Genomic DNA, 25,709 nt, shown 5'->3' with positions numbered 1-25,709 from the left:
CATATGCGTTTTATTATTTCACTGTGGGGAGCGACGCGTCATATGTCACGCATACGAAATAAGGTGAGGGCAATCCAACCGTACGTTGGGAGATGTTTGTCTTGTAAGAGGCGAATGTGGCCATGTTTGATTTGTGTTTGATGAGCCTCTTGGTATCAATTGGATGTAGGAGATAGACACCTGACGTAAACCTCAGTGAGTAACATTTGTTCCTATTCATTTTCTTTTCATCTATCTTGTTTTGCCTTATGTTTATCAATAAGCCTCCATATTTTTGACCCCATTCTTTCATTTACTGGGAAGGGTTCTGGGTTCCTTCCATTCCCGTTCCTCCCCTTACTCTTATTAGGCTCGAGTTCAGCTCCAGGCTGTTTTAGTCTGTTCCAGCCCATCCACGGCCTTTTAAAGAGGTAAGTAGGTAAGTATCCACGGACCTGTCGGTGTATGTACGTGAGAGTGTGTGTGCGCATGTGCGTGTGTGTCTTCGGTAGCAGAGTGTGTGTGTGCGTGCATATGTGCGTGAATGTCCTCGGTAGCAGAGAAAGTGTGTGTGTATTCCCTGTATGTGTAGGTGTGTGCATTTCATCTGTCAGATTTCTTCACAGCAACACATTCTAGCATGATCCTTCTCCTGATCTTTGTATTGTTAGTTATTCCCCTGTTATATCAGATTTCTTCATAGCAACACATTCTAGCATGATCCTTCTCCTGATCTTTGTATTGTTAGTCATTCCCCTGTTCTATCAGATTTCTTCATAGCAACACATTCTAGCATGATCCTTCTCCTGATCTTTGTATTAGTCATTCCCCTGTTCTGTCAGATTTCTTCACAGCAACACATTCTAGCACGATCCCTCTCCTTATCTGTGTATTGTTAGTTATTCCTCTGTTCTGTCAGATTTCTTCATAGCAACACATTCTAGCACGATCCCTCTCCTGATCTTTGTGTTGTTAGTCATTCCCCTGTTCTGTCAGATTTCTTCATAGCAACACATAATAGCATGATTCTTCTCCTTATCTTTGTATTGTTAGTCTTTCCCCTGTTCTGTCAGATTTCTTCATAGCAACACATCCTAGCATGCTTCTTCTCCTGATCTTTATAGTGTTAGTCATTCCTCTATTCTGTCAGATTTCTTCACAGCAACACATTCTAGCACGATCCCTCTCCTGATCTTTGTATTGTTAGTTATTCCCCTGTTCTGTCAGATTTCTTCATAGCAACACATCCTCGCATGATCTTTTTCCTGATCTTTGTATTGTTAGTTACTGTATTTACTAGTGTATTATACCCCCTTGCCTATTAGACCCCCCCCCCCCAGCCACCGGCTTTTTGAGACCAAGATAATGGAAAAAAATAACTCTTGCATATTAGACCCCGTAACAAAATTCGGTTGAGACCAACAACAACGATTCCACTTCGTAGCGGGTACTACAACCCACACTGCAGCTTTGATGACATCGTACAAATGTATATTTTCTTGAGCCCTCAGCTGCCTTGTGCTAGATCGGCACAGCTTGGTACTCTTTGCAATCGGAGCTGACAGCTTTATCTGTGACAGCCACTACAGCGGTACAAGCATCACAGAATATTGTCTGAGTTCGTAAGTGGATTACCGTGAATGGAGAAATAAGCCTACTACTTTTTTATTCTCGACTTTCCAACTACAGACTATCACGGTACGTGTTAAGGAATTAGTTTAATGACGAGCAAAATAACTGATTTAAAGGACTTCCATTAAATTAATATTCAATTATACCATACTTTAGGCTGACCAAATATCCCTGCTTTTCAGAGGATACACCTTTTCTTTTACAACCTGTACCGGTACATCTCCGACAAGCTGAGGCTATTCCAGGTCAATCACAGGAGCCCATAAAAGTGTTGTTAAATATATTTCATTATTGTGATTATTATTATTATGAGATGCATAGATTTAACATTATTTTTCTGATGTATTTAGGGTGAGAACTTGGAGAAGACGATTTTTGGAGGCGTGTCTGCATCTTGGAAAATTAACCAACATGTCAGAAAATACGAGTGGCGAGTTTTCCTTCGTAGACTCGCAATCAGCCATCAATGAATGAATTGTGACTTAAAATTTCCCATAAAAGCTGATATAATCAGTACTTATGATGCAAATGGGGTTTATGAAAATATGCTTTGAATTCTTAACCTTACAGATGTCAATATGACGAACGTTGTTACTGTTGGTTCCATTGCCGGCTAGTTGGCCTCACTGCAGGAAGAGAGGCGGAAGTGCAACCCTCCACTCATCGCAGCTTTCTACACTGAGAGACCTCAAGGTTCGTCTGTCTTATGGTTAAGAGATGTCTGCTTCCGTAGCTTTAGCACCATTAGCTGCTATCCTCAGGGCCCCAAGTTCGATTCCTGGTATTGCCAGAGATTGGAATATGGCAGGAAGGTTGGTATGCAGTAAAATGGCACATGCAAGTCATCTCTCTAAAGAATGTGCCTGAAAAGAACTGCACCACCTTACGATGAGGACACAAGTTTACTTTAGTTGAGATATTCACGGATGATGCATTAATAGCAAGGTTTAAAATGTGATGAAAGCAATTTAATCATAATGATTAAAGTATTTTACTTGTCAACATACCAGACAAATAATAATAATAATAATAATAATAATAATAATAATAATAATAATAATAATAATAATAATAATAATAATAAAAATATGGACATAACGAACGAAACTAATTTTTTAATGATAATAAAACGCATTTCCTCCACCACACCTTTACATATCCATAAATATAGTAAACTTTCCTAATGTTTTATTCTTTTATGGTTCTTCTGGAACTATCCTTCATGCACTCAGAAATAACATACCTAACCTAAACACTGCAGTCTATCTCAAACCAAAGAGAATGTCAAACTAGTGGAATAAACGTAGAGAATAAGAATGAAATATAATTTAAAGTTCTGCCACAATTATTTAAATATAATGCTTCCAGTCATCAGCATTACATTCACACGTACGCACGCCTACAGTACAGCTTGCTTACATCATGAAGGCAGTGGTATTGGTACAATAACAGCGCAAAATCGTATTTCATATTATAATGTATCGACTACCTATAAGAATGCATTAAAAACTTCCTCTTGATAGTGACGTGTGTCTAATTCAACTGCCTGCTGTTAAGTGAGTTTTGCTTCAAATTATGGAGGTAAAGAGTACAAAACATAAGAAATGTAGTTTCACCGCAGCTTTCAAATTAAACGCTATGAATTTTGCGGAAAAACAAGGGGTGAAGTCAGCGGCCGGGACATTTAATGTGCAACCAAACATGATCAGATATTGGCGCAACCAAAAAGAAAAACTGGAAGCAGCAAATAAAAGTTTGTAAACTTTTTGTGGGACCAAAACGGGAAAATATCCTGAGATCAATATCAAAGTGCTAGAATATATAACCGAGTTGAGAAATGATGGTTTTGCTGTAACTCATGATATGATACAGCTTAAAGCACTCGAAGTGGCAAGAACATTGAATCTCAGTCGGCAGCAGTTCAAAGCCAGCAGGGGTTGGGCTACACGTTTCATGAGGAGAAATGGTCTGAGTTTGAGAAGACGAACAACTATTTGCCAGAGACAACCTCGTGATTATACGGATAAAGTGATTGCTTTTCATTGTTACATCATTCAGCAAAGGAAATTGAACAACTACTTGCTTTCTCAGGTTGGCAACGCAGATCAAACTCTAATCTATTTCGACATGCCCCGAAACACTACTATTCATGAAAAAGGTGCTTCTAGTGTCATAATGCGTACAAGTGGTGCTGAGAAAATGAGATGTACAGTCATGCTGGGCGTAACTGCCAATGGAAGGAAGCTTCCTCCATACATAATATTTAAACGGAAGAGTCTGCCAAAGGGAAAATTTCCGAGCGGTATTCATGTTCGAGTACATGATAAAGGTTGGATGACAGCAGACCTGGTTCAGGACTGGCTGAAAACCGTGTGGGGTCATCGCCCTGGAGCACTACTGCAGCAGAAAGCCTTAATTGTGCTGGATAAATTTTGGGGCCATTTGTTAGATGCCATTAAGGACAAACTGAAATCCCTAAAGACGGAACTCGCAATCATCCCTGGAGGATTAACAGCAATCTTCCAGCCTCTGGATGTGTCCATTAACAAGCCATTTAAGGGTCACATGAAAAGGCTTTATTCGGAATCGGAGAATGCAGAGACAATCTCTAGAAATCATATGTGAGATTCTCAATGCGTGGACTCTTATCAAGAACGAAACTACTGTGAAATGTTAAAAAAAAACAAAAAAAAAACGGGATCTCAAATGCTCTTGATGGGAGTGAAGATGACGTCACGTGGTATGGTAACGCTGGCAGCGGGGAAGATAATGACACAGACGATGGTTCAGATGAAAGCAGTGGTCAGGATTGCTATAACCTGAACATTATAGCTTGTAAATTGAATTTTTGCCTACCGACACGATTTGCAATCTTGAGCATTTTCATCAGTAATTTGTGTTTTTAAAATTGTTACTTCTAGTCTTCATATCTCTAGGATAGCGTAGTTCACAGCATAAGTTAGTGCAATAAAGTATAGTTTTTTATGCACTTCATAGTTTATAGCTGTAGTTTTATTGATATTTGTGTGTTGGTTAGTGTATCTAGTTCTTCTGTGTGTAACATGTTTCGTTTATTCCGGGAAAGACACGTGGCAAGAAAGTGACTGAGTCCGAGATCAGTGGAGTGTTTCCTTTGTAGACCATAACCTCCTGTGCCATCCCTTAATTGTAAGTACCGTAATTTGTTATTTCTTCACTCTCTTTTATTCTTGTATTCTCATTTTGGTGAAGGATGTTGTTAGTAAGTGTATATTATGCGAATTTATTTTCTCTCATGAATAATCATCCTTTTGGAGTACAGCATTACATTTTATGCGGGCTATGCGCCACAGTCGTACTGCATCAGCTGAGTGTTGGCAACATAGATACAGCGATGCTCGCGTGTTTCCCGAACTATCAAATACAAATGACAGTGAGAAATGACTGGCCATTAAGTTCTTTTTCATTATCTTGTGTTAATATTGCTTAATATGGTAAATAAAAATGATTATATTTACAGTATATGTAGGCCTAAAAGTCATGTGTTCACCATTTATTGTCTTTTTAAATTTATAAATACTGGCTTTGAACGAAAATGGCCAGTAAAACTCAGAAGACATTCATAAGTTTGTTAAAGAATAGTGTAGAATGTACAATTTATAACCTAGAAGTCATGTGTTTACTGCATACAATTTGACGTTATCGCATACTGGACTCCCCTTCGCATTTATTGACTGTAAAATTGGAAAAAAAGGGGGTTCAATATGCAAGTAAATAAGGTATTCCCTTGTTCTGTAAGATTTCTTCATAGCAACACATCCTAGCATGATCCTTCTCCTTTTGTATTGTTAGTAATTCCTCTGTTCTGTAAGATTTCTTCATAGCAACACATCCTAGCATGATCCTTCTCCTTTTGTATTGTTAGTAATTCCTCTGTTCTGTAAGATTTCTTCATAGCAACACATCCTAGCATGATCCTTCTCCTTTTGTATTGTTAGTAATTCCTCTGTTCTGTCAGATTTCTTCATAGCAACACATTCTAGCATGATCCTTCTCCTTTTGTATTGTTAGTAATTCCTCTGTTCTGTCAGATTTCTTCATAGCAAAACATTCTAGCATGATCCTTCTCCTTATCTTTGTATTGTTAGCAATTTAATGTATTAAGACAAACACAAACACCCAGGCTCCGAGACACAGGAATTAACCTTATTTAGTTAAAATCCCCAGCCCAACCAGATATGGAACCCGGGGCCCTCTGAACCGAAGGCCAGTATGCTGACCATTCAGTTAATGAACTCGTTTTCTACTACCACTGTCTGGCTCCAATGCTAAATGGTTAGCATGCTGGCCTTTGGTCACATGGGTCCTGGGTTCAATTCCTGGCAGGGTTGGGAATTTTAACCACCATTGGTTAATTTCGCACGCATGGGGCTGGGTGTATGTGTCGTCTTCATCAACATTTCATTCTCATCACAACGCGCATGTCACCTACGGGCGTCAAATCAAATGACCGGCACCTGACGAGCCGAACATGCCCTCGGACACTCCCCGCACTAAAAGCCATACACCATTTCATTTCTACTATTACACAAGTTTTAATTCCACCCCTGAAGGTGGCAGTGGGCCTCCTAGACACAAGCTTGCCGGGGGCTGAGAAGAGATGGATGTAGAAGAACTGGGATCGATGAGGAGAGAGCCTATATATCTGAAGACTGCAGTGCATGAATATGTGGGGTTTGTCCTTGTTCTTTTGTGTTTCCATGTCTGTCCTCATCTTCTATTTCTGTTGCTCTCTCTCTCCCCACACTGATCTGCCATTGTATTCATCCTATTATGTGTGTTTTTTTCTTATCCCCCCCCCACTGACTTGATTTGACACTCGTTTGTTCCTTTCCTATACTTATATGATTACCAACCTTAATATTCCATAACTTCTTTATGGCTGGTTAGAGCAGTCTTAACACATTCTGTTTTCAAGCTTCTTATTAACAGAGATTTTATCCTCTTTGAAATTCTATCAATTTGAATATTTTTAGTAAGTGAAGAGATTGTTTTCTTTTAAGTGCACATTATGTTAATAAATCTTTTTAAAAACGTGAAACTGTGATAAGTATTACACATGACTGTCAAATATTGATAACTAAGCAAAATAAATGACTGATCAGAATTACCCCATTCTATGGGGTAACACTGAGCATTGATATTTTTTCTTTCTGCAATATTATTGCTTACTTAAAATTCTTTATTACATCAAATAAATACTAAGGTATCCTACACCTTAATTATTACGAGGATCGAGTCATAAGCCATGGCAACTATTTTTTTTTCTTGCGAACAGGAGACAACATGGAAAATCTAAGATATGCATTTGGAAATATAGGGCATGTACTTATGAATAATGCCTGAAGACAAATCCTGACTTCAGGAGATTCTCGTAGGAAAGTGAAAGAACACAGGCCATTGGTAAACACTGTTTTATTATGGTACCATAGACAGCAAATACACAAGACTACATACAAAGGACAGGTCTCCACTGGTTACAGACCTTCGAAATAATCACCCAACGTTTCCACTGTGCGCTGCCAGCGGTGGGGCAGGCGCTGAATACCATTCGCTACATGTGTATTGCTAACGTGTGACATCTCTCTCCGAAATGCTGTTACGATGTCCTCACGTCTCCACCCACCTCGCCACTGTTCTATAGGGCATGGCATACACACCTAATGCTTCCCGCAGCTCTGCATGGCATTGGCGTGCATTTCTGCCGCGGATAACTGCTATTTTAATATACGACCATTGCTCCTGCTTGCTGACTTCCATTTTGTTATGCTCTCACTCACACACTGAAATTGGGGGCATGCTTAGTCCCACACTGTTGTTTACATACACCATCTAGTGGCATCATATGTAAGTACATACCGTATGTTTCCAAATGCATATCTTAAATTTTCCGTGTTGTCTCCTGTTCACGAGAAAAACAATAGTTGCCATGACTTATGACTAGACCTACGTATATCTAAATTGGCTGTTGTACCCATGCTTCACTAATGAATTCCACATGGTATACAGAATTCTAGATGAAGTTGTGTACATGTCGTGAATTAGATTTTATTAAATTGCGTAATAAGATACAGTAAATATTTAAAAATTAAATTTTAGACACCTTCCCCTAAACTACCATTTCATTAATCATGAATAAAGTTATTTATAGTCTAGACTGCATTACTTTATTCTCCAAACTTCACATACAGACTTTCACTAAATTCTGTTCACCCATTTTCTCGTGGCTCGGCATTGATGTGGACTTGGCAACAAAAATCAAAATTTGTGAATATCTCTGTTATCCTAGCTGGTACAGTAAAAATGTATAAGACATAAAAGATTGGAAATTTAATTCTATACAACTTTAGTTGTTATTTATCGATAGGACCACTAATAACATAGATTTTTGATAACTGAATTTTAGGCCTTCGCCTAAACTACCATTCCACTCAGCGTGAATAAAATGATTTATAGCCTAGATTGTAGTGCCTTATTCCCTGATTTTACAAACCGATTTTCATTCAATTCTCTTCATCCATTTTTTCGTGATACACGGACAGACAGACAGACAGACAGACAGACAGACAGACAGACAGACAGACAGACAGACAGACAGACAGATTTGATGGAAAATTAAAAAGTGCATTTCCTTGTTACTGTGGACATGACCAATACAGAAATGCCAATTCTTTCTTAATTCTGAGCAACGTACAGACGAAACTCTTATTTTATATACAGTAAAATCTCTTCAAGACATTTTGGCGGGCGACAACAAAAACGAAGGTGTTAAGCGAGAAAACGCACTACTGAATATATGAATAAAAACTATCCAACAGAGTACAGTGAAAACTACATCTACCATTTCTAAAGATGAGATGAAAGTATTAAAAGGTAGGAAAAACACGAGAGGACAAATATGAAAACGTTTTATGCTGGGGCTTATAAAATAACAAGTGTACTTACTGAAAGGTGTGAAAGACACCAAACAACAAATATGAAAACATATGCATTCGGGTTAATAAAAATATAGAAGTATTATTGCAGGTCACACTCTTTTTAAAACAAATGTTAGTAGGAGCCTTGCATTTTGGAGCAGTGGGTTATTAAATATTATTTTCCGATCACATTCTTAGACAATGATTTAGAGGTTACACTCGACCATGTGTGACCAGGAGGAATCAGGAGGAATGGCTTTGACCACCATTTTGAAATTTTTGACCATGTCGAAAGAATGAATCGAAATCAAAGGTGCGAGTTCAACTGGTTCAACATTCGTGACCTCTTGGTGCTTAAAGACGTGGATGTCAGTCCACTTTCTGCAAGATTTTAATTTTGTCTTCATTAGTAAGGAATTTAACAACATTTTCCGCATCCATAACTAAGCTATAACATGACAAATATGCACCAGGCTAGTCAATTTCACACGATTATGTTCCTAATCCAGATATAGGCTACCGTATCACGCGACAAAACTTCACTATATCATTCAACACAAAATACATTTCTAAATTCTGTTTTCCATAATCACGCAACTGAAGCAACAGCTCTTACCGGAGTTGCAAATCACATTTCTTTCACAAGGGATGACAAATAACGTTTTCAGGGCTAGGAAAAGTATGATCGTACTGGCACCAAGTGGTAATAGCAAAAATTCATAATGCGATAGGTATGTTTATATGTTCCTAATCCAGATATAGGCTACCGTATCACGTGATAAATATTCGCTACACTTCACTGTACCACTCAACACAAAATAAATATCTAACTTCTGAACTGAATGCGAAATACACGCATAAACAGACTCATTGAGTTATTCAGGAACCTTGTTGCTAAACAGCAAACAAAACTGAACATTCCTGAGGCTAACGGACTGGTCCCCAAACATACAATTTATTCTGTGAAGTTCAAGAATTTAAGGCGTTTTTCCATAATCATGCAACTGTGACGACGGACCTTACCCGAGTTGGACATCACATTTGTTTCACAAGGAATGACAAATAACATTTTCAGGGCCAGGAAAAATGTGATCATACTAAGCGGTAAAAGGCAAAATTTTGTGACGCGTTAAGCGAGGTATTTAAAAAAATAGATTTATACGATGAGAATCGGGACTTTGAATTTATGACGTGTTAAGAGGGAAAAGTGTTAATGAGGAACGTACTAACAAGGTTTCATTGTATATATGAAGGTCGATCAAATATAAGCAGGATTTTTGTTCCTGAACATCAACAGTTGGTAGAACCAGCCCCGCGCTTCTGCTATGCTTAGGTGGGACCGTTAGGAATGGGGAGAGCGTGCTGTTAGATATTTCCCGCTGTTTCGTCAGTAACGCTCAAGATGTCAGAGCAACAGGTGCACACCTCCACTGCGCAATGCATAATTATAAAATTTCTTGCTCGTGAAGGAGTTACAGCGGTGAAAATTTGCCAGAGATTGACTGCACAGTTCGGTGATCAAACATTGTCAAGGATGCGTGTGTTTGCCTGGCAATGGTATAAAAAGTTCAAGGAAGGATGAGAACATGTGGAAAATTCGCAACACGATCGCCGTCCTCAGATCAGCATTACAGACGAAAACATTCATGTGGTTAAAGATATTATTGACGATCGATATGCATGGGTGACGCACAATCAATGCTGCTTACTACTGTGAGCTGTTGAACAAGGGGAGGGTTGCATATCACCGCAAAAGACGAGACAAAGTGATTCGACAGGTCATCCTCCTCCACGACAATGTGCGGCCCCATACTGCAGCTCTGTCTCCAAGCTACAGGAAATGCACTGGACTAAACTTGATCATCCTCCTTAAAGCCCAGACTTATCGCCCTGCAATTTCCATTTGTTCGGACCGTTTAAAGAACCTCTAGGAGGGCAACAATTTGAAGATGACGAGAGTGTGGAAGACTTTGTATGCAACTGGCTGGTGACACGACCCTGTTCTTTTTACAACGAGGGCATCAAAAAGCTGCCCATATGCTGGGACAAATGCATTTCCAAAGCAGGAAACAATGTAAAAAAAATTGTAATTGCCTTGTGTTTTTCAATAAATGAATTTAAATAAAAAATAAAATCCTGTTTATATTTGATTACCCCTCCTAGATTTCAGAAGTACTATTGGGCTTTTCTTTCATCCTACAATTCCCACATCATGACTGAAGATCTGGCAAGATGGCCTCTCAATGAATGTTAATCCGTGGCTTCCTGATGAAGCAGGGAAGCAGAAAGAGCTTTTCTGGGTCTGAGAAGAAATGGATGTAGAAAAACTGGGATTGATAAGAATAGAATAAATTTATTTGAAAATTGCATAAAGATGTAGAGATTGTCCTTGTTGTCTTGTGTTTTCAGTCTATTCAGGTCTCCTCTTTCCACCCTGACCTGCCATTGTTTTCATCCTATTATGTATTCCTTAACAGGTTTCTATCTCTTTTTATATGACCTGATCAGCTATACCAGTCAACATTTCATCTTACTGATACTGTTCACAACCTGCAACTATTGTTGAAATACTTACATCTGTTATGTTGAACAAAATTAACAGCCATGTTTGTTGGTACAAACTGTGAAGGTCCATCCTTCTTACTGTGACGTTCCCAAAGGAGTTTCAGCTTTGCCTCTTCCGTCGCTTCAATATTACGTATTTTTGCACTGGAAAGAAAAAATCAATTGAATTAGCAAACAGGTGGTTAACTTATGGAGAAGAATAAATACATGAGAATTATCATGAATTTCTTTCAAATATCTGCAACTCGTTATTGTACCAGTTATTGATGGGATAGATTTTGTACAACTATAACAGTCACCAGAAAATGCCACATTATGTTAATTTTATATTTTGATAGTACATAATATAAAGATTGGTTTCTTCGAAAACTGAAGAATCCAGCTTGAAAACGGAGCATCGACCATTTATTTAGACAGAATTTACTAAATTTAGAGAAAAATCTATTTCAAACTTCGGTATTCTGATGCAACAACATCGTTAATATTTAACCCTAAAACTTCATACTGTCTCTCAGGGTGACGGTGTGCTGTTTCATCAAGTGTGATCATCTCTCTGAGAGACAGTCTCCGAATTCAAACTTAGGTGTATTGTAAATCACCAGATGGCATTAATGTCCAGTCATGCTGGTACTTATATCTTTCATTCTGAAAGCCTTTGAGAAACAAATGATGATCATAAGCTACTATTTTGTTGCAGAAGTGTAAGATCTTTCAAGTTGACAGTGAGGTTGCATTGAGCAAAATGCCATGCAATGCAATGATTTTTCTGTAACTAACAGAAATTAAACATAAATAATTAAAAACTAGTTGCTGAGTAACGAAAAAGACACAGACACATTGAACTTTGTGAGTATCATGTTTTTTAGACAAACTGTATGTGAAAATACCTTTTTACAGTGCAGGAAAGTCAATATTTTAAAATAAAAAATATCTTCAAAACGATACTCAGTAAAACCTAAGATAAAATTCTAAAAGAATTTAATTGTAAAAAGTCAACCTAGTTCAACACATGTTTGCCATTTGATAAATGGTCTGTCTAAAAAGCTACATAGGACATGTTTCGACATATAAAGACATATAAAAAACAGTGATACATAAAAACTTGAGATAAAATACAATCAACAAATGCAATGGAAATGTATGTTTAAAATGTACCTAGAATCAAACTTGGACAAATTTATTTGTAAGTGTGGGTCCAACCAAATTTAATACAATCTATTGGTTGGCTGGAGAAAATATTTAAAAATTGTGGAGACTGTTAAATGTTGTTCTATTTGTCATGCTTCTGGAAATGGAGTGAAGTTTGAAAAATCCTTTTTTTTAATTTCGGAGCAGTGGGTTATTAAGCATTATTTTCTGTCCACTCTCTTAGACAATGAATTAGAAGTTACACCCGACCATATACGACTGGCAGGATTGACGTTAGCTGCCATTTTGAAGACACTTCGTCCAACTCAAATGATCGAGTTGAAACTGAAAGGTGCAAGTTCAACATTTGCGACCTCTGCACACTTCAAGATGCAGATGCCAGTCCAGTTTCTGAAAGATTTTAATTTTGTCTTCATTAGTAGGGAATTTTGCACCCTTTTCCATATCCATAACTAGGCCGTCACAAGACAAATATGCACCACACTAGTAAATTTCACACGATTATGTTCCTAATCCAGATGAAGACTACCATATCACATGACAAATATTCGCTACACTTCACTATACCACTCAATACAAAATCAATTTCAAACTTCTGAAGGGAATGCAAAATACAAGCACAAACAGGTTCACTGTGTTATTCAGCAATTTCGCTGCTAACCGGCAAGCAAAACTGAACATTCTTGAGGGTTAGCTTGCTCCCCAATGCTGCAACTTGTTCCGTGAAGTTTGGGAATTGAAGGCCTTTTCCTGTAATCATCCAACTGTGGCAACGGCTAACACATGGTGCTGAAATAAAAAAGGAATGGATAATTTTCACCAATGTCATATCTTTTGTTTGTCTTGTAAAATCTTGCTGCATTACTGAAGGTATGGTTTCCTCAAAAACACAATGACTGCAGCATTGCCATCTAGCAGAGAAGAGTGGCAGCAAGACAGAGTACACACATCTGTAAGAACAGCCAGTCAGTGTAACATTACTGTTGATTAGTTTTATAGTTTTAGGATATCGTCAGTCATCATTTCCATCTAGTAGAATGTACACTGTAAGTCTAATTATTAAGACTTGGATTTCAGTAGGTGCCCTGGAACTTGAAACTGAGTATTATCCCACTATCTTCCTGGAGAGTATGGAATATCTTGGGAGAAAGTCACATTATTAAGAATTATAATTCGTACTTTTAATTCTATTCTGCATTTCCACATTCTGTAGCAAAACTTCTACAAGGGATGCCCTTCCTGCTGCAACTCTCCCCCATTTTTCAGGGCTGAGACCAGCACCAGGCCAGAATAGAACAGAAGTGAATAGGTACTTGGGGCAATTCCTGGCCAGGTCAGGGAATTTTACCTGGATCTGGGAGCTTGTTTGAGGCCACTCAACCTATGTGAGAATAACTGAGGAGCTATCTGATAGTGAGACGGCCGCTCTGATCTAGAACACTAACGTGCTGACCTGTACGGCCTTTGGACTGAGCACCAGTCACTCTGTAGGCCAACACCCATCAGGAACTGTAACGCCCTGGGGTTTGTTCAGAGCAGATGGAAAATAACAACTGGCATACAGTGCAATACGGGATAGGAACTAAAGTCGTGGAAATGAGGATGCTAATGATGCTAATATGGTCTCAAGGAGTGACAAAATAGGGTCAAGTGAGGAATGATATGGTAAGGGATAACTTCCATGTGACACTGGTCAGCATGAAAGACAGTCCATTAGTTCTGATTACGAAGGTTTGGTCACATAATGAGGAGTGATGACGATTACGTAGGAAAGAAATTAACAGCCATGTTCCCACTGGAGAGAAGTAAAAGGGGTAGATGTCACCACAGACTGAAAAAGTTGGATCTGGAGAAGGATGATGTATATGACCAGATGAAGTGGAAGAGAAGAATCTGCACTATTAACTCTGCAACACAGCAAAACTAATAAGGCTGAAAAAATAAGAACAAGAGGAATTTGCACTTTTAAATACGAAAAATATTAGCAACAGTCAAAGTATTATAAGAAAAGGAATATAATTTAATATATTTACCAGACACTGTAGCAGGGGTGGAATCGTAACTAAGAAGTGGTACTATGTTTGTGGAATGTTTATCATAGAGACAGAATAGATCTGATGGGAGTGGGTAAAAGAATAATTTGTAACCTATGAAAAAGTTCAGGATGAGAAACATTAAATTCTAGGTTTAAGGCTCATCTCTAAAGATAATAGGCAATTTGACGTTTTTGGGTGTACACACTTAGGAGTGACACTAATGCAGAATAATTTGATAAGATAATCAGTTATGTGGGGAGCAGCAGAGGGATGGCATAACATGTTTTGCACTAAATGTTTTCGGACTGAATTTTCTCCTTCCCACAGCACATGACAGCTACAAAACTTGCACATTAAGTTCTCCTATGTGTACACTAAAACCCATGCTTGCAGATATTTTTATAGTTAGGCATTTTGTAGCGTTTCAAATACACACACACATAACGGAATGACTCTCCATGCACACACTTACGTCTGTGTAGCAAGCAGTAAACAAAAGCCGGTTATGACGACAAAATCTCACTGAGTCTAGTCATCCCTGAACCAGCGATTATAAATTTCAATATTATCAATCTATATATCTCTCATATTATATATGTATCTACTATATCTCGTATACCGTATTTACTCACATATTAAAAATTGTTTTGTTCCCGACCATAGAGGCCAAACCTTATAAATATATTCCCAAATGGTTTCTCGAGATGGTCTCTTATATTCCCAGTTGGTGTATGTGTAGCAGAAGCCACTCCTTTTGAATAAAGCCATGTAGAAAGTATGCCAAACCACCAGCTGATAGCTAGCGTATGTTACGAGTTGTACTTCCGAATGCAAAACATAGTGACTGGAAGCATTCTTTTGATAACTGTGGCTGTTGAAAGCCAGACCCTTATTTTTAAGTATTATTTCATGCTTGTTCTCTACATTTATCACACCAGGATTTACCTAAACAGCTGTAAATGAGATAAGAGAGACCGCATTGTTTAGGTTAGGTATGCTATAACCATAAGTTCCACGATGGAAAGAATAAAAATAATTAAGAGGAAAGTTTGCCGCATTTATGGATATCTACAGGTGTTACAAGTCATTAACCTCATTTTTTGGTCCGTATTGACTACAGTGATCACATTCGATTTACAAAGTATACATTTATTGTTCACCTATTCAATACCTACAGTACCACGTTTTGTGGTTAAATAATCACAAAAGGTTGAAAAATTGTGGACATGTTTTGCCCTTCTTATTGGGCATCATCAGCACATTAGTTAATCTTAAAACAAACAATTTTTTAAAAGAAGATTACATTATTGTTTATGAAAAATTGAGATGAGATATGTTGCGATATAAAAAAATTCTATGATACAGTAGTTTTTTTTATATTGCAACATATCTCATCTCAATTTTTCATAAACAATAATGTAATCTTCTTTTAAAAAATTGTTTGTTTTAAGATTAACTAATGTGCTGATGATGCCCAATAAGAAGGGCGAAACATGTCCATAACTTTTCAACCTTTTATGATTATTTAACCACAAAACGTGGTACTGTAGGTATTGAATACGTGAACAATAAATGTATGTATGTATGTATGTATGTATGTATGTATGTATGTATGTTTAGTCCTCAACCCGAAGGCTGGTTGGATCCTCAACAGCTCCGCCATCAGCTGTCATAAATGGCCTAGGCATCACTGAAGAGGCGTACTAGGGAAATGAGGAGTGAGGTAGTTTCCCGTTGCTTTCCTCACCGAGCCAGAAGTTGCTATTACATATCAGCCTGCCAAGCTCACTGAAATGCATGCACCAACTGACCCTATGAGCAATATTTTCACACCATTCATAGCAGGGACTGGCTGCATAAGGAATGGCATTACTAGCATCACTCATACCTCAGTCACTTTCATCTTGTCAAAGCCAAGGATAAAGCTGAGACAGATCAATGAAAGTAACAATATTGCTCTAGCCCATACCAGAAGACATAGTGTATACTTTGTAAATTGAATGCGATATCTACAGGTGTGGCAGTAATGCGTTTTATCATTATGATGTTTAATTTCATACGTTCGTTCTCTCAATTTTTTATTAACGCATACCCTAGTATGTTTCGTTTGATGTCTCCAAAAATCGTTAAAAGTAAGCGGAAACATAAAATTATTATTATTATTATTATTATTTGCTAATCAGCCAACTAGGGATCACAATAGGTTTCATTATACATTCAGGCGTTTACTCAGTTTTGGATAGATCCATTAGGTTTTCAGTAGCTCGCTGTGTTGAGCACGACGTACATCCGACCACTTTGTACCTGTTGTCCACTTCACATCCCGGAAATCCCAAAAACTCACAATATTTTCTGAAAAAGTCTTGTTTGTGCACGTCATTATTATTATTATGTGTTAAGTACGTAGGCGAGTAAAACAATTGTTATGACTGCATAGTTTTTATCAAGTTTTAAACCTTCTCTCCAAAAAATATCTATATTGGCCCAAATTACGAGATATTAAACAATTGCTTTGTTAATGATTAATAGCAACAACCATGAATATTTCTCAACTAAAGTAAACTAGTTTCCTCATTCCGAGGTGGTGCAGCTCTTTTTAGACACGTCCCCAGTGGAGAGGAGTTAGATATACAGTTTTTACTGCATATCAACTTTCCTGCCATTTGTAAATCTCTGGCAGTACGGTACCGGGAATTGAACCCAAACTTCCGAGAATGGCAGCTAATTGTGCTAACCATTACGCTGGCAGACATTCTTAACTACAAAACACAAGAGATAGCATAACTGATGCATGCCTGCAATGCACGGGTCGGGCAAGAAACTATTCACCTATTTGTGCGACGTCATCAGAGCTGCAGTAGGTCTATGCTATGGAGGTGGACATTTCTTAACTACGAAACACAGATGTACCGCATGACTTCGCGCACATTTCCATTGCATGGGTCATATGGACGAAACTATTCACAAATTTGTACGGTGTCATCAGAGCTGCAGTAAGGCTTGTGCCCGCTTCAAAGCGTAATCGTTGTTCTTCTCTGATGAATTATGTTGGGGGGGGGGTCTTGTATGCAAGATTTTTTTTCATTTTCTTCGTCTCAAAAGTCCAGGGGGGGGCTAATATGTGAGGGAGTCTAATACACGAGTAAATATGGTAGTATTGATTAGGTGGAACGTCAGAAAACTCTGTAATTGTGAGTTGTAAACAATCAATATGGAAAAATGAAACTAATCACATGACTGGTATTTACAAATGATCGATTGTTGAGCATGAACACGATACTATTGAAAAATTGATTAATCATCACGATCCTCCTTTTCCCTTATTCAGCTCCTGCCGGCTTGGGGCATTGATGGCACTTACCTTCTTTCCTCCTTCCTTCTTCTTGTGCTCTTCTTTATTGAATTGTTCTAGATCTCCCTCTCACTATCTTTTCCTCAAACTTGACCTCCTTCATCTGTTTTTGGAATTCTTTTCTCCTCCAAACCTTCTTAGTTTACTCCTATCAATTCTCTCATTTGGGTTTCCATTCCAACCTCCTTTCATAGATCTTTGTTTCTCAATCTATCTTTCCTATCATACTTCTCAGGTATTTCATTTTGCTGGCTTGAATTCCACTCTCCTCCCTACTTGTCATTGTCCAGTTCTCAGCTGCGTAAGTCAATATGAGTGCATAATACGTTTTGTACCTTATCACTTTATACTTCCTTGGTGCTCGCACCTTCTTGCTAAATTGATTAAATAATTTCAAAATGGGAAATTTTGCTCATATTTCTCATTAATTCCTTCAAATCTCTGTTATTTTTCTGCATCTTTTTCTTCTAATTCCTGATACGTTTCTGCTTATGCAAGTCGTTCATATTTTTTTGTATAAAGATAACAAAATACAAAATGTACCATAAAATAAGTAAAAAGAATTTTTAAAAAGGATACAGCTTGTATAATGGTAATAATTACAAATAAAAAACTATGTTTTCTCAAAATATGTGATCACAAAAGATTCCATTCTCTACTTATAGAAAGAGGCGCCTGTTTTTTGCAAAGCGCAAAATCGTAAAAATTTAGCGAGGTTTTACAAATTTGGCTCAAAACGCAAAACTATTTAACCTTTAAGCAAAATCGTGAAATTATCGTCAAATTTATGTGGAATCCTTCTTTGATCCAAAAATCATAATGAAAGGTGATTTAGATAATGCTGATGTCTCTCTCATCTAGTAAAGCAAATTCCTATCGTACGAGAACTTTCAACATCAGAATACACAGTGTTTACGGATCTAGTTGGTAGTTTAGGTAGAGCAGGTAAATATAGCCTATTGATATAATTGAGGGATATATCTATATATATATAAAGTAGCTTGTCCTGACTGACTGATTGACTGACTGATTCATCATCGCCGAGCCAAAACTACTGGACATAAAGAAATGAAATTTTGGGGATATTTTCATATTACGATGTAGGTGCTCGCTAAGAGAGGATTTTTGGATATTCCGTCGCTAAGGGGGTGAAAAGGGGGGTGAAATTTTAAAATGAGTGTGTCTATATCTCAAAACTTTAAAAGTTTACAGATGTGAAAATTGGTATTTAGAATCTTCTTTAAAAATAATGAAACACCTATTTTTTTGTTTTCAGACAATCCCGATAGGAGGGGTGAAAAAGGGTGAAAAAGGGGTTGAATGCCTTTAATCAGGATACCGCTACTTATATCTCAGAAACTGAAGATATTACAGACCTCAAAATTGGTACTTTTGATCGCTGTCAAAAATAAAGAAACACAAATTTTTTTTTGTTTTTGGAAAATCCAATTAATGCGAGGGTGAAAGGGGGGGGGGTGAATTTTTAAAATGAGTGCATCTATATCTCAAAAGTTTTGAAGTTTAGAGATGTAAAAATTGGTATTTAGAATCTTCATTAAAAATAAAGGAACACTTATTTTTTTGTTTTCGGAAAATCCCAATAGGAGGGGTGAAAAGGGGTGAAAAATGGGTTGAATGCCTTTAATAGCGATACTTATATCTCAGAAACTGAAAATATTACAGACCTGAAAATTGGTGTTTGGGATCTCCTTTAAAAATAAAGAAACACGTATTCTTTTGTTTTTGGAAAATCCAATTAATGGGGGTGTGAAAGGGTGAATTTTGAAAATGAGTGTATCTATATCTCAAAACTTTTAAAGTTTATAGATGTAAAAAGTATTTAGAATCTCCTTTAAAAATAAAGAAACACGTATTGTTTTGTTTTTGGAAAATCCCAATAGGAAGGGTGGAAAAGGGTGAAAAAGCGGTTGAATGCCTTTAATCAGGCTACTTATATTTCAGAACCTGAAGATATTACAGACCTAAAAATTGGTATTTGGGATCCACTTTAAAAATAAAGAAACAGGTATTTTTTCGTTTTTGGAAAATCCAAATAATGGGGGGTGAAAAGGGGGGTGAATTTTAAAATGAGTGTTTCTACATCATAAAACTTTAAAGGTTTACAGATGTAAGAATTGGTATTTAGAATCTCCTTTAAAAATAAATAAACATGTATTTTTTTGTTTTCGGAAAATTCTAATAGGAGGGGGTGAAAAGGGGTTGAATGCCTTTAATGAGGATACTTATATCTCAGAAACTGAAGATATTACAGACCTGAGAAAAGGTATTTGGGATCTCTTTTAAGAATAAAGAAACATGTACGTTTTGTTTTTGGAAAATCCAAATAGTGGAGGGTTGAAAGGGGGTGCATTTTTAAAATGAGTGTATCTATATCTCAAAACTTTCAAAGTTTACAGATGTAAAAATTGGTACTTAGAATCTACTTTCAAAATAAAGAAAGACGTATTTTTTTTGTTTTCGTAAAATCCCAACAGGAGGGGTGAAAAGGGGTGAAAAATAGTTTAATGCCTTTAATAACGATCCTTATTTCTCAGAAACTGAAGATGTTACAGATCTGAAAATCGGTATTTGGGACCTCCTTTATAAATAAAGAAACATGTATTTTTTGTTTTCAGAAATTCCAAATAGTGGGGGGGGGGGGGTGAAAGGGGGGTGTATTTTAAAAATGAGTGTATCTATATCTCAAAACTTCGAAAGTTTGCAGATGTAAAAATTGATATTTAGAATCTCCTTTAAAAATAAAGGAACACGTATTTTTTTGTTTTCGGAAAATCACAACAGGAGGGGGTGAAAAGTGTGAATAAGGGGTTGAATGTCTTTAATGAGGATACTTATATCTCAGAAACTGAAGATATTACAGACCAGACAGTTAGTATATGGAATCTCCTTTAAAAATACAGAAACATTTATTTTTTGTTTTTGGAAAATCTAATTAATGGGGGTTAAACAGGAGTGACAAATTGGGGTGAATTTTTAGAAATACTATATCTACAGTATATCTCAGAAACGTAAAATGTTGCAGACGTAAAAATTGGTATTTGGAATCTCCTGTTAAAGTAAAGAAACAGGTATTCTCGGAAAATTCAATGAAGGTTCGGGGCGGGTGGGGGGGGGGGGGTGAAAAATTGAAAAATTTATTGAATTAATTGTATGAGGATACTTACATCTAATAAAAACTAAAATTGTTACAGACGTGAAAATTGGTATTTAGATCTTCTTTAAAAATAAAACGACGCGTTTTTTTTTGGGGGGGGGGGGCGGAGAATCATTTTTGGGGGCGAGTGTGAAAAGGAGTTGAATTTGTTTCATGGGGACACATATCTCAAAAACTGAAGATAATCGGTATTTAGAAGATCCTATAATATTAAGGAAACAAGTACTTCTTACAGGAAAATTCACTTAAGGGGGGCGGGGAGTGTGAAAGTAAGTGAAAAAAGTGATTTAATTTTTATGGGAATATTTATATCTCAAAACTGAAGGTAACACACGTGAACATTGGTATTTGCTTTAAACATAAAGGAACACGTTTTCTTTTTTTTTGGGGGGGGGGAGAGGTAAATCGACTTAGCCGTTGTGGGGTGAAAACGGAGGTGAGGCCAATTGATTTTACTGTTCCTAATGTACTTATAAGGAGCCTCCGTGGCTCAGGCGGCTGCGCGCTGGCTTCCCACCGCTGGGTTTCGTGGTTCAAATCCCGGTCACTCCATGTGAGACTTGTGCTGGACAAAGTGGAGGCGGGATAGGTTTTTCTCCGGGTACTCCGGTTTTCCCCGTCATCATACATTCCACCAACACTCTCCAATATCATTTCATTTCATTTGTCATTCATTTAATCATTGCCCCAGTGGAGTGCGACAGGCTTCGGCAGGGCTAATTCATTCCATTATTGACCCGGTTGAATGACTGGAAACAGGCTGTGGATTTTCAATGCACTTATTCTGATCACAAACCGATCATTTTTAATCTCTCCTGGGTTCGTTTTCAAGAGCCATCTTTTCCTTTGGAGAACCTTCTTAGATTACAGTAGATTCTTCTGGCATATAAACAAAAATTTAAACATATTTGAAATAAACGATAGATATATGATTGACCGTGCAATTGTTCACCTCTGTAATAAGGTCAATAATGCACGGAAGTATGTCATTCGTATCGCGAGAAGTCCTGCGCACTTGCCTGCGGGTGACAATGGTGCTGGTCATACTGTCATCAATGACAACGACAGCAGATGTAATTTACCGCCAAGTAGAGGTTCAGTACCGCCAAGGCACCCAAGACGACACCACGCCGGATCTCCTCAAGGATTTGATCCACATTAAAAATGCTTAGGTTATAGGAAAAGATGGCAAAGATTTAGGGACCCAACTGACCGGGTGGAATACCTGGACCTATCCCGGAAAGTACGAAATCGATTGCTGGAGAAAAGATTGAAAAATGGGAGGAACGTTGCCGTAATCTCTCAGTAAACGAGTCAGATCGCAAATTTTGGCGGAATCTCTCAGAAAACGAGTCAGATCGCGAATATCGGTGGGTTATATATAAAACGATAAGCATTCAATTATAAATTTCAGTATAATACCATAGCGAAGCACGGGTATCTTGCTAGTATATATATATATATATATATATATATATATATATATTTCGTATGGCATGAGGATACATTGTTGTATACAATTACACGAAAAACAGTTTCATCTATACGCACAGAACAAGTACGTAATAAACAAACTATATTTATACATTTGAGCTCATCAATATCTGCATTGCTGCTAAAGCTGAATGTCCAGTTTTGTTAGCCAACTCACAGCTTCATCACTGGCCTTGTGGATATCCTTTATTGTCCCACTGAATCTTCGGAGTGGGCACTCTATGACGATATGTTGAACGGTCTGAGGCATGTAGAGCAGTCGCAATAAGGATCGCTGGTAATCTTCCACTTGTGTTTCCAGAAGTTGCATCTGCCATGTTGAGTTCTGATCCGATTAAGTGATGACCAGATTTTTCTGGGTAAGTTGAAACCAGGAGGTTGCATAACTGGATCCAAAATTAGACCTAATCTGTCAGGGTTTGAAGCTGCCCACCCATCACGCCAGGCAGTGTTAGTATGAAATTCAACTTGGGCTAGCCTCTTTCCTAGTAACCAAGAAGGGTTCCTAGATTTCAGCCTGAGATCTTCATGTAGGCAGTCTTGATGTATTGGTAGAAGAGGATTGTCACAGCATTTAAGCCATTCTTTCTTCAGTGCCATTTGTCTTCGGAGATGAGGAGGTGGAATATTTGAAAGAACTGGTAACCAATCCAGAGGCGTGGATTGGATGGTTCCTGATATAGTCCTCATTGTATTGTTTAACTGAGTGTCTATCTTCTTTGTATGGGCACTGTTGACCCATACTGGGCAGCAGTATTCGGCTACTGGGTATACTAACGCAAGTGCTGTAGTTCGGAGGGTGGATGCAGATGGGCCCCAACTTGTTCCTGTGAGTTTGTGCAGGATGTTATTGCGGGTTTTGATCTTGGCAGATGTTTTGCGTACATGTTCGCTGTAAGTCAAAGATCGATCCAAGGTAACGCCTAGATATTTTGGATGAGGATTGAACTTCAGTATATGACCTCTGACTTGAACCTGAGGGACATAATTGGCTTGTCTGTTGCTCAAATGAAAGCAGCTGACCTCTGTTTTTGTTATGTTTGGTTTCAGTTGCCAGGTTTTAAAATAATTATCAATTCTGCAGGGATCTTTAGTGAGTGTGGTTTCTGCTCCAGCAAAATCACCAGACTGGGCTGCCAAACAGATGTCATCAGCGTATATAAACTTCCTAGCATTAGTTGAAGGTAGATCTGCTGTATATACGTTGAAGAGCAATGGGGCCAGTACCGATCCCTGTGGTAATCCGTCACTCAGTTTGTAAGTTTTACTTATGTTGCCATGTAGGTGTACTTCAATCATTCTATTAGCCAACATATTATTCAGCAGGGTGGCAAGCGTCTTACAAGGGATTAACTTCAGGAATTTGAGGATCATTCCTTTTCGCCAGACTGTGTCATAAGCTGATGACAAATCTACGAACACTGCTACGGTCTTCTTTCGATCTTGAAATCCCCTCTCAATATGGGTGGTTAGGGCTAACACCTGGTCGGTACAGCTGCGGCTTGGTCTGAAGCCAGCTTGTTCAAGTGGTATGTGCTCTAGGATTTTGGCTGAGATTCTATTGTGTATTACTCTCTCCAGTAGTTTGTAGCAGACACTTAAAAGGGCTATGGGTCTGTAATCTTCTGCACTGTCTCCACTTTTCCCTGGTTTAAGGATTGCTACTATTTTTGTTCTTTTAAGTATTGATGGTAGTTGTCCAACATGTAAGATATTGCTGTAAAATTTGGCAAGCCATTCGGTTGTTCGGGGGCCACAATGTATAAGGAATTCTGGGTATATTCCATCCAAACCGGCTGCTTTTCCTGACTTTATTTCTCTTAGTGCAGTTGAGATCTCTCCAGTTGTGAAATCAGAGGAAAACTGAGAGACTGCTTTGGCCTGGGTTATCCTCGATTTTAGCTCTTGTTGAATTCTTTTTGCCTCTTTCTTATTTGTGCCGACTGGTTTTCTTGTCAGGATAACTAATCTATTTGCCACCTCGTTTGGTTTTATCTTAGAGCTCTTGGGACCGAATTTGGGAGTGCTGTTGCCAAGTTTCCTTAGAAGTGACCATGCTTTTCGACTGGAATGTTGAAAATTCATATTTTCCATGAGAATGAACCATTTTTCTTTTCTAGATGAATCTAGAGACTGGATCAGTTCATCTGCAATTTCAGGGTCACTGCTGAGCATATATTCCTCGTATAGCTCTTTGCATTTTGGGTTCCATCCAGGAAAATAATCCTTCCTGTATCCTCTTGGGGTATGCTTTTTCGCGATGGCAGATGTTAGTTTGACAAAACGCTCGTAATTTCCTGTTGTAGGAGGAATCCACTGCACATTATGTTCCAGTTCGCTGGTGAATTTAGACCAGTTGGCTTTGAAAAAAATCCAGCGGAGAAGTGGGACTGATCTGATGGCAGGTATTTCCAGGCAGACTTTGACAAGCACTGGTCTGTGTTGGCTTCGGGGAAAGTTGTTCAGAATTTTCCTAGTACAGTGTAGAGGTCTTCCAAGAGAGTCTTTTGATACAAAACACAGATCAGGGTTATAGTCCTTATTCCATCTGGTAGAGTGGAAGGAGCCCTTTTCTTTGGCATCAAACAATAGAAAAATATCTTCGGCATCAGCCCATTCAGACACATCTTGTCCCTCTTTGTTGGTATAGTTATAATGCCATTTAGTGTTCTGACTGTTAAAATCGCCAAGGATTACGGCTGGGTGCTGTATATTCAGGATGGTCTCGTTTAGGCTCCAAGGTTGACAAGGTGGTTTGTAGATGTTTACGATTTCTGTATTTGCAATCTTTGTTTTAGAGCAAAACATGTTGTTATCAGTATTTGTGCTTATTATTTCAGCTTCCTCTATATCATTTTTTACATATGTTGCTGTTCCGTACTGTTTATGAAACGTTGCATTGAGCAGATTGTATCCGGGAATCCTACATCTGGCATAAAGCTGGTCCTGGTTTTCACAATGGGTCTCCTGCAATAGAACAATATCCACCTTGTGAACAGTCAGTATTTTTGTTAGATAGTTACTTTTTGGTCGACTTGCTCCTTCGATATTGGGCTGCAGAATGTTTAAAGTACGATCATGATTTTCAGTGGGGCTCTGAAAAGGGCCATTTACGATGTTAATCATTTTTCTCATATTGAGTTGATGAATCCTCTGAATTGCTGGGATATCCACAAAGAAGAGCTTTGGGTCCAGCAGCCAAAGTTGTTGCTCTCTTAGCACCACCCAGGGGTCACGTGTAGGGTAATATGAGGTTAAACCTACGGACGTGTAGCAACGAAAACCCCGCTCTAAAGATGGCTGACTAAGTAAGGGCAGAAGGTGTAAATAAACAATTTAAGCTCTGTGGCCTAGGCAACGCATAAAATGTA

At 38.0% G+C, this 25,709-nt stretch overlaps 1 protein-coding gene across 1 annotated transcript in view; it reads right to left on the bottom strand.

The window, feature by feature from the left end:
- Positions 1-25,709, bottom strand: part of LOC136874645 (splicing factor C9orf78) — a 51,629-nt gene that overhangs the window by 4,556 nt on the left and 21,364 nt on the right. The window contains exon 5 of the mRNA XM_067148270.2: positions 11,143-11,276. Within this exon, the coding sequence (XP_067004371.1) occupies positions 11,143-11,276 (134 nt within the window). The remainder of the gene's footprint in view (positions 1-11,142; positions 11,277-25,709) is intronic.

This window comes from Anabrus simplex, chromosome 5, assembly GCF_040414725.1.
Source record: "Anabrus simplex isolate iqAnaSimp1 chromosome 5, ASM4041472v1, whole genome shotgun sequence".
Taxonomy (NCBI): domain Eukaryota; kingdom Metazoa; phylum Arthropoda; class Insecta; order Orthoptera; family Tettigoniidae; genus Anabrus; species Anabrus simplex.
The sequence above is the reverse complement of the archived record's forward strand: the minus strand, read 5'-3'. Positions and strand labels throughout refer to the sequence as shown.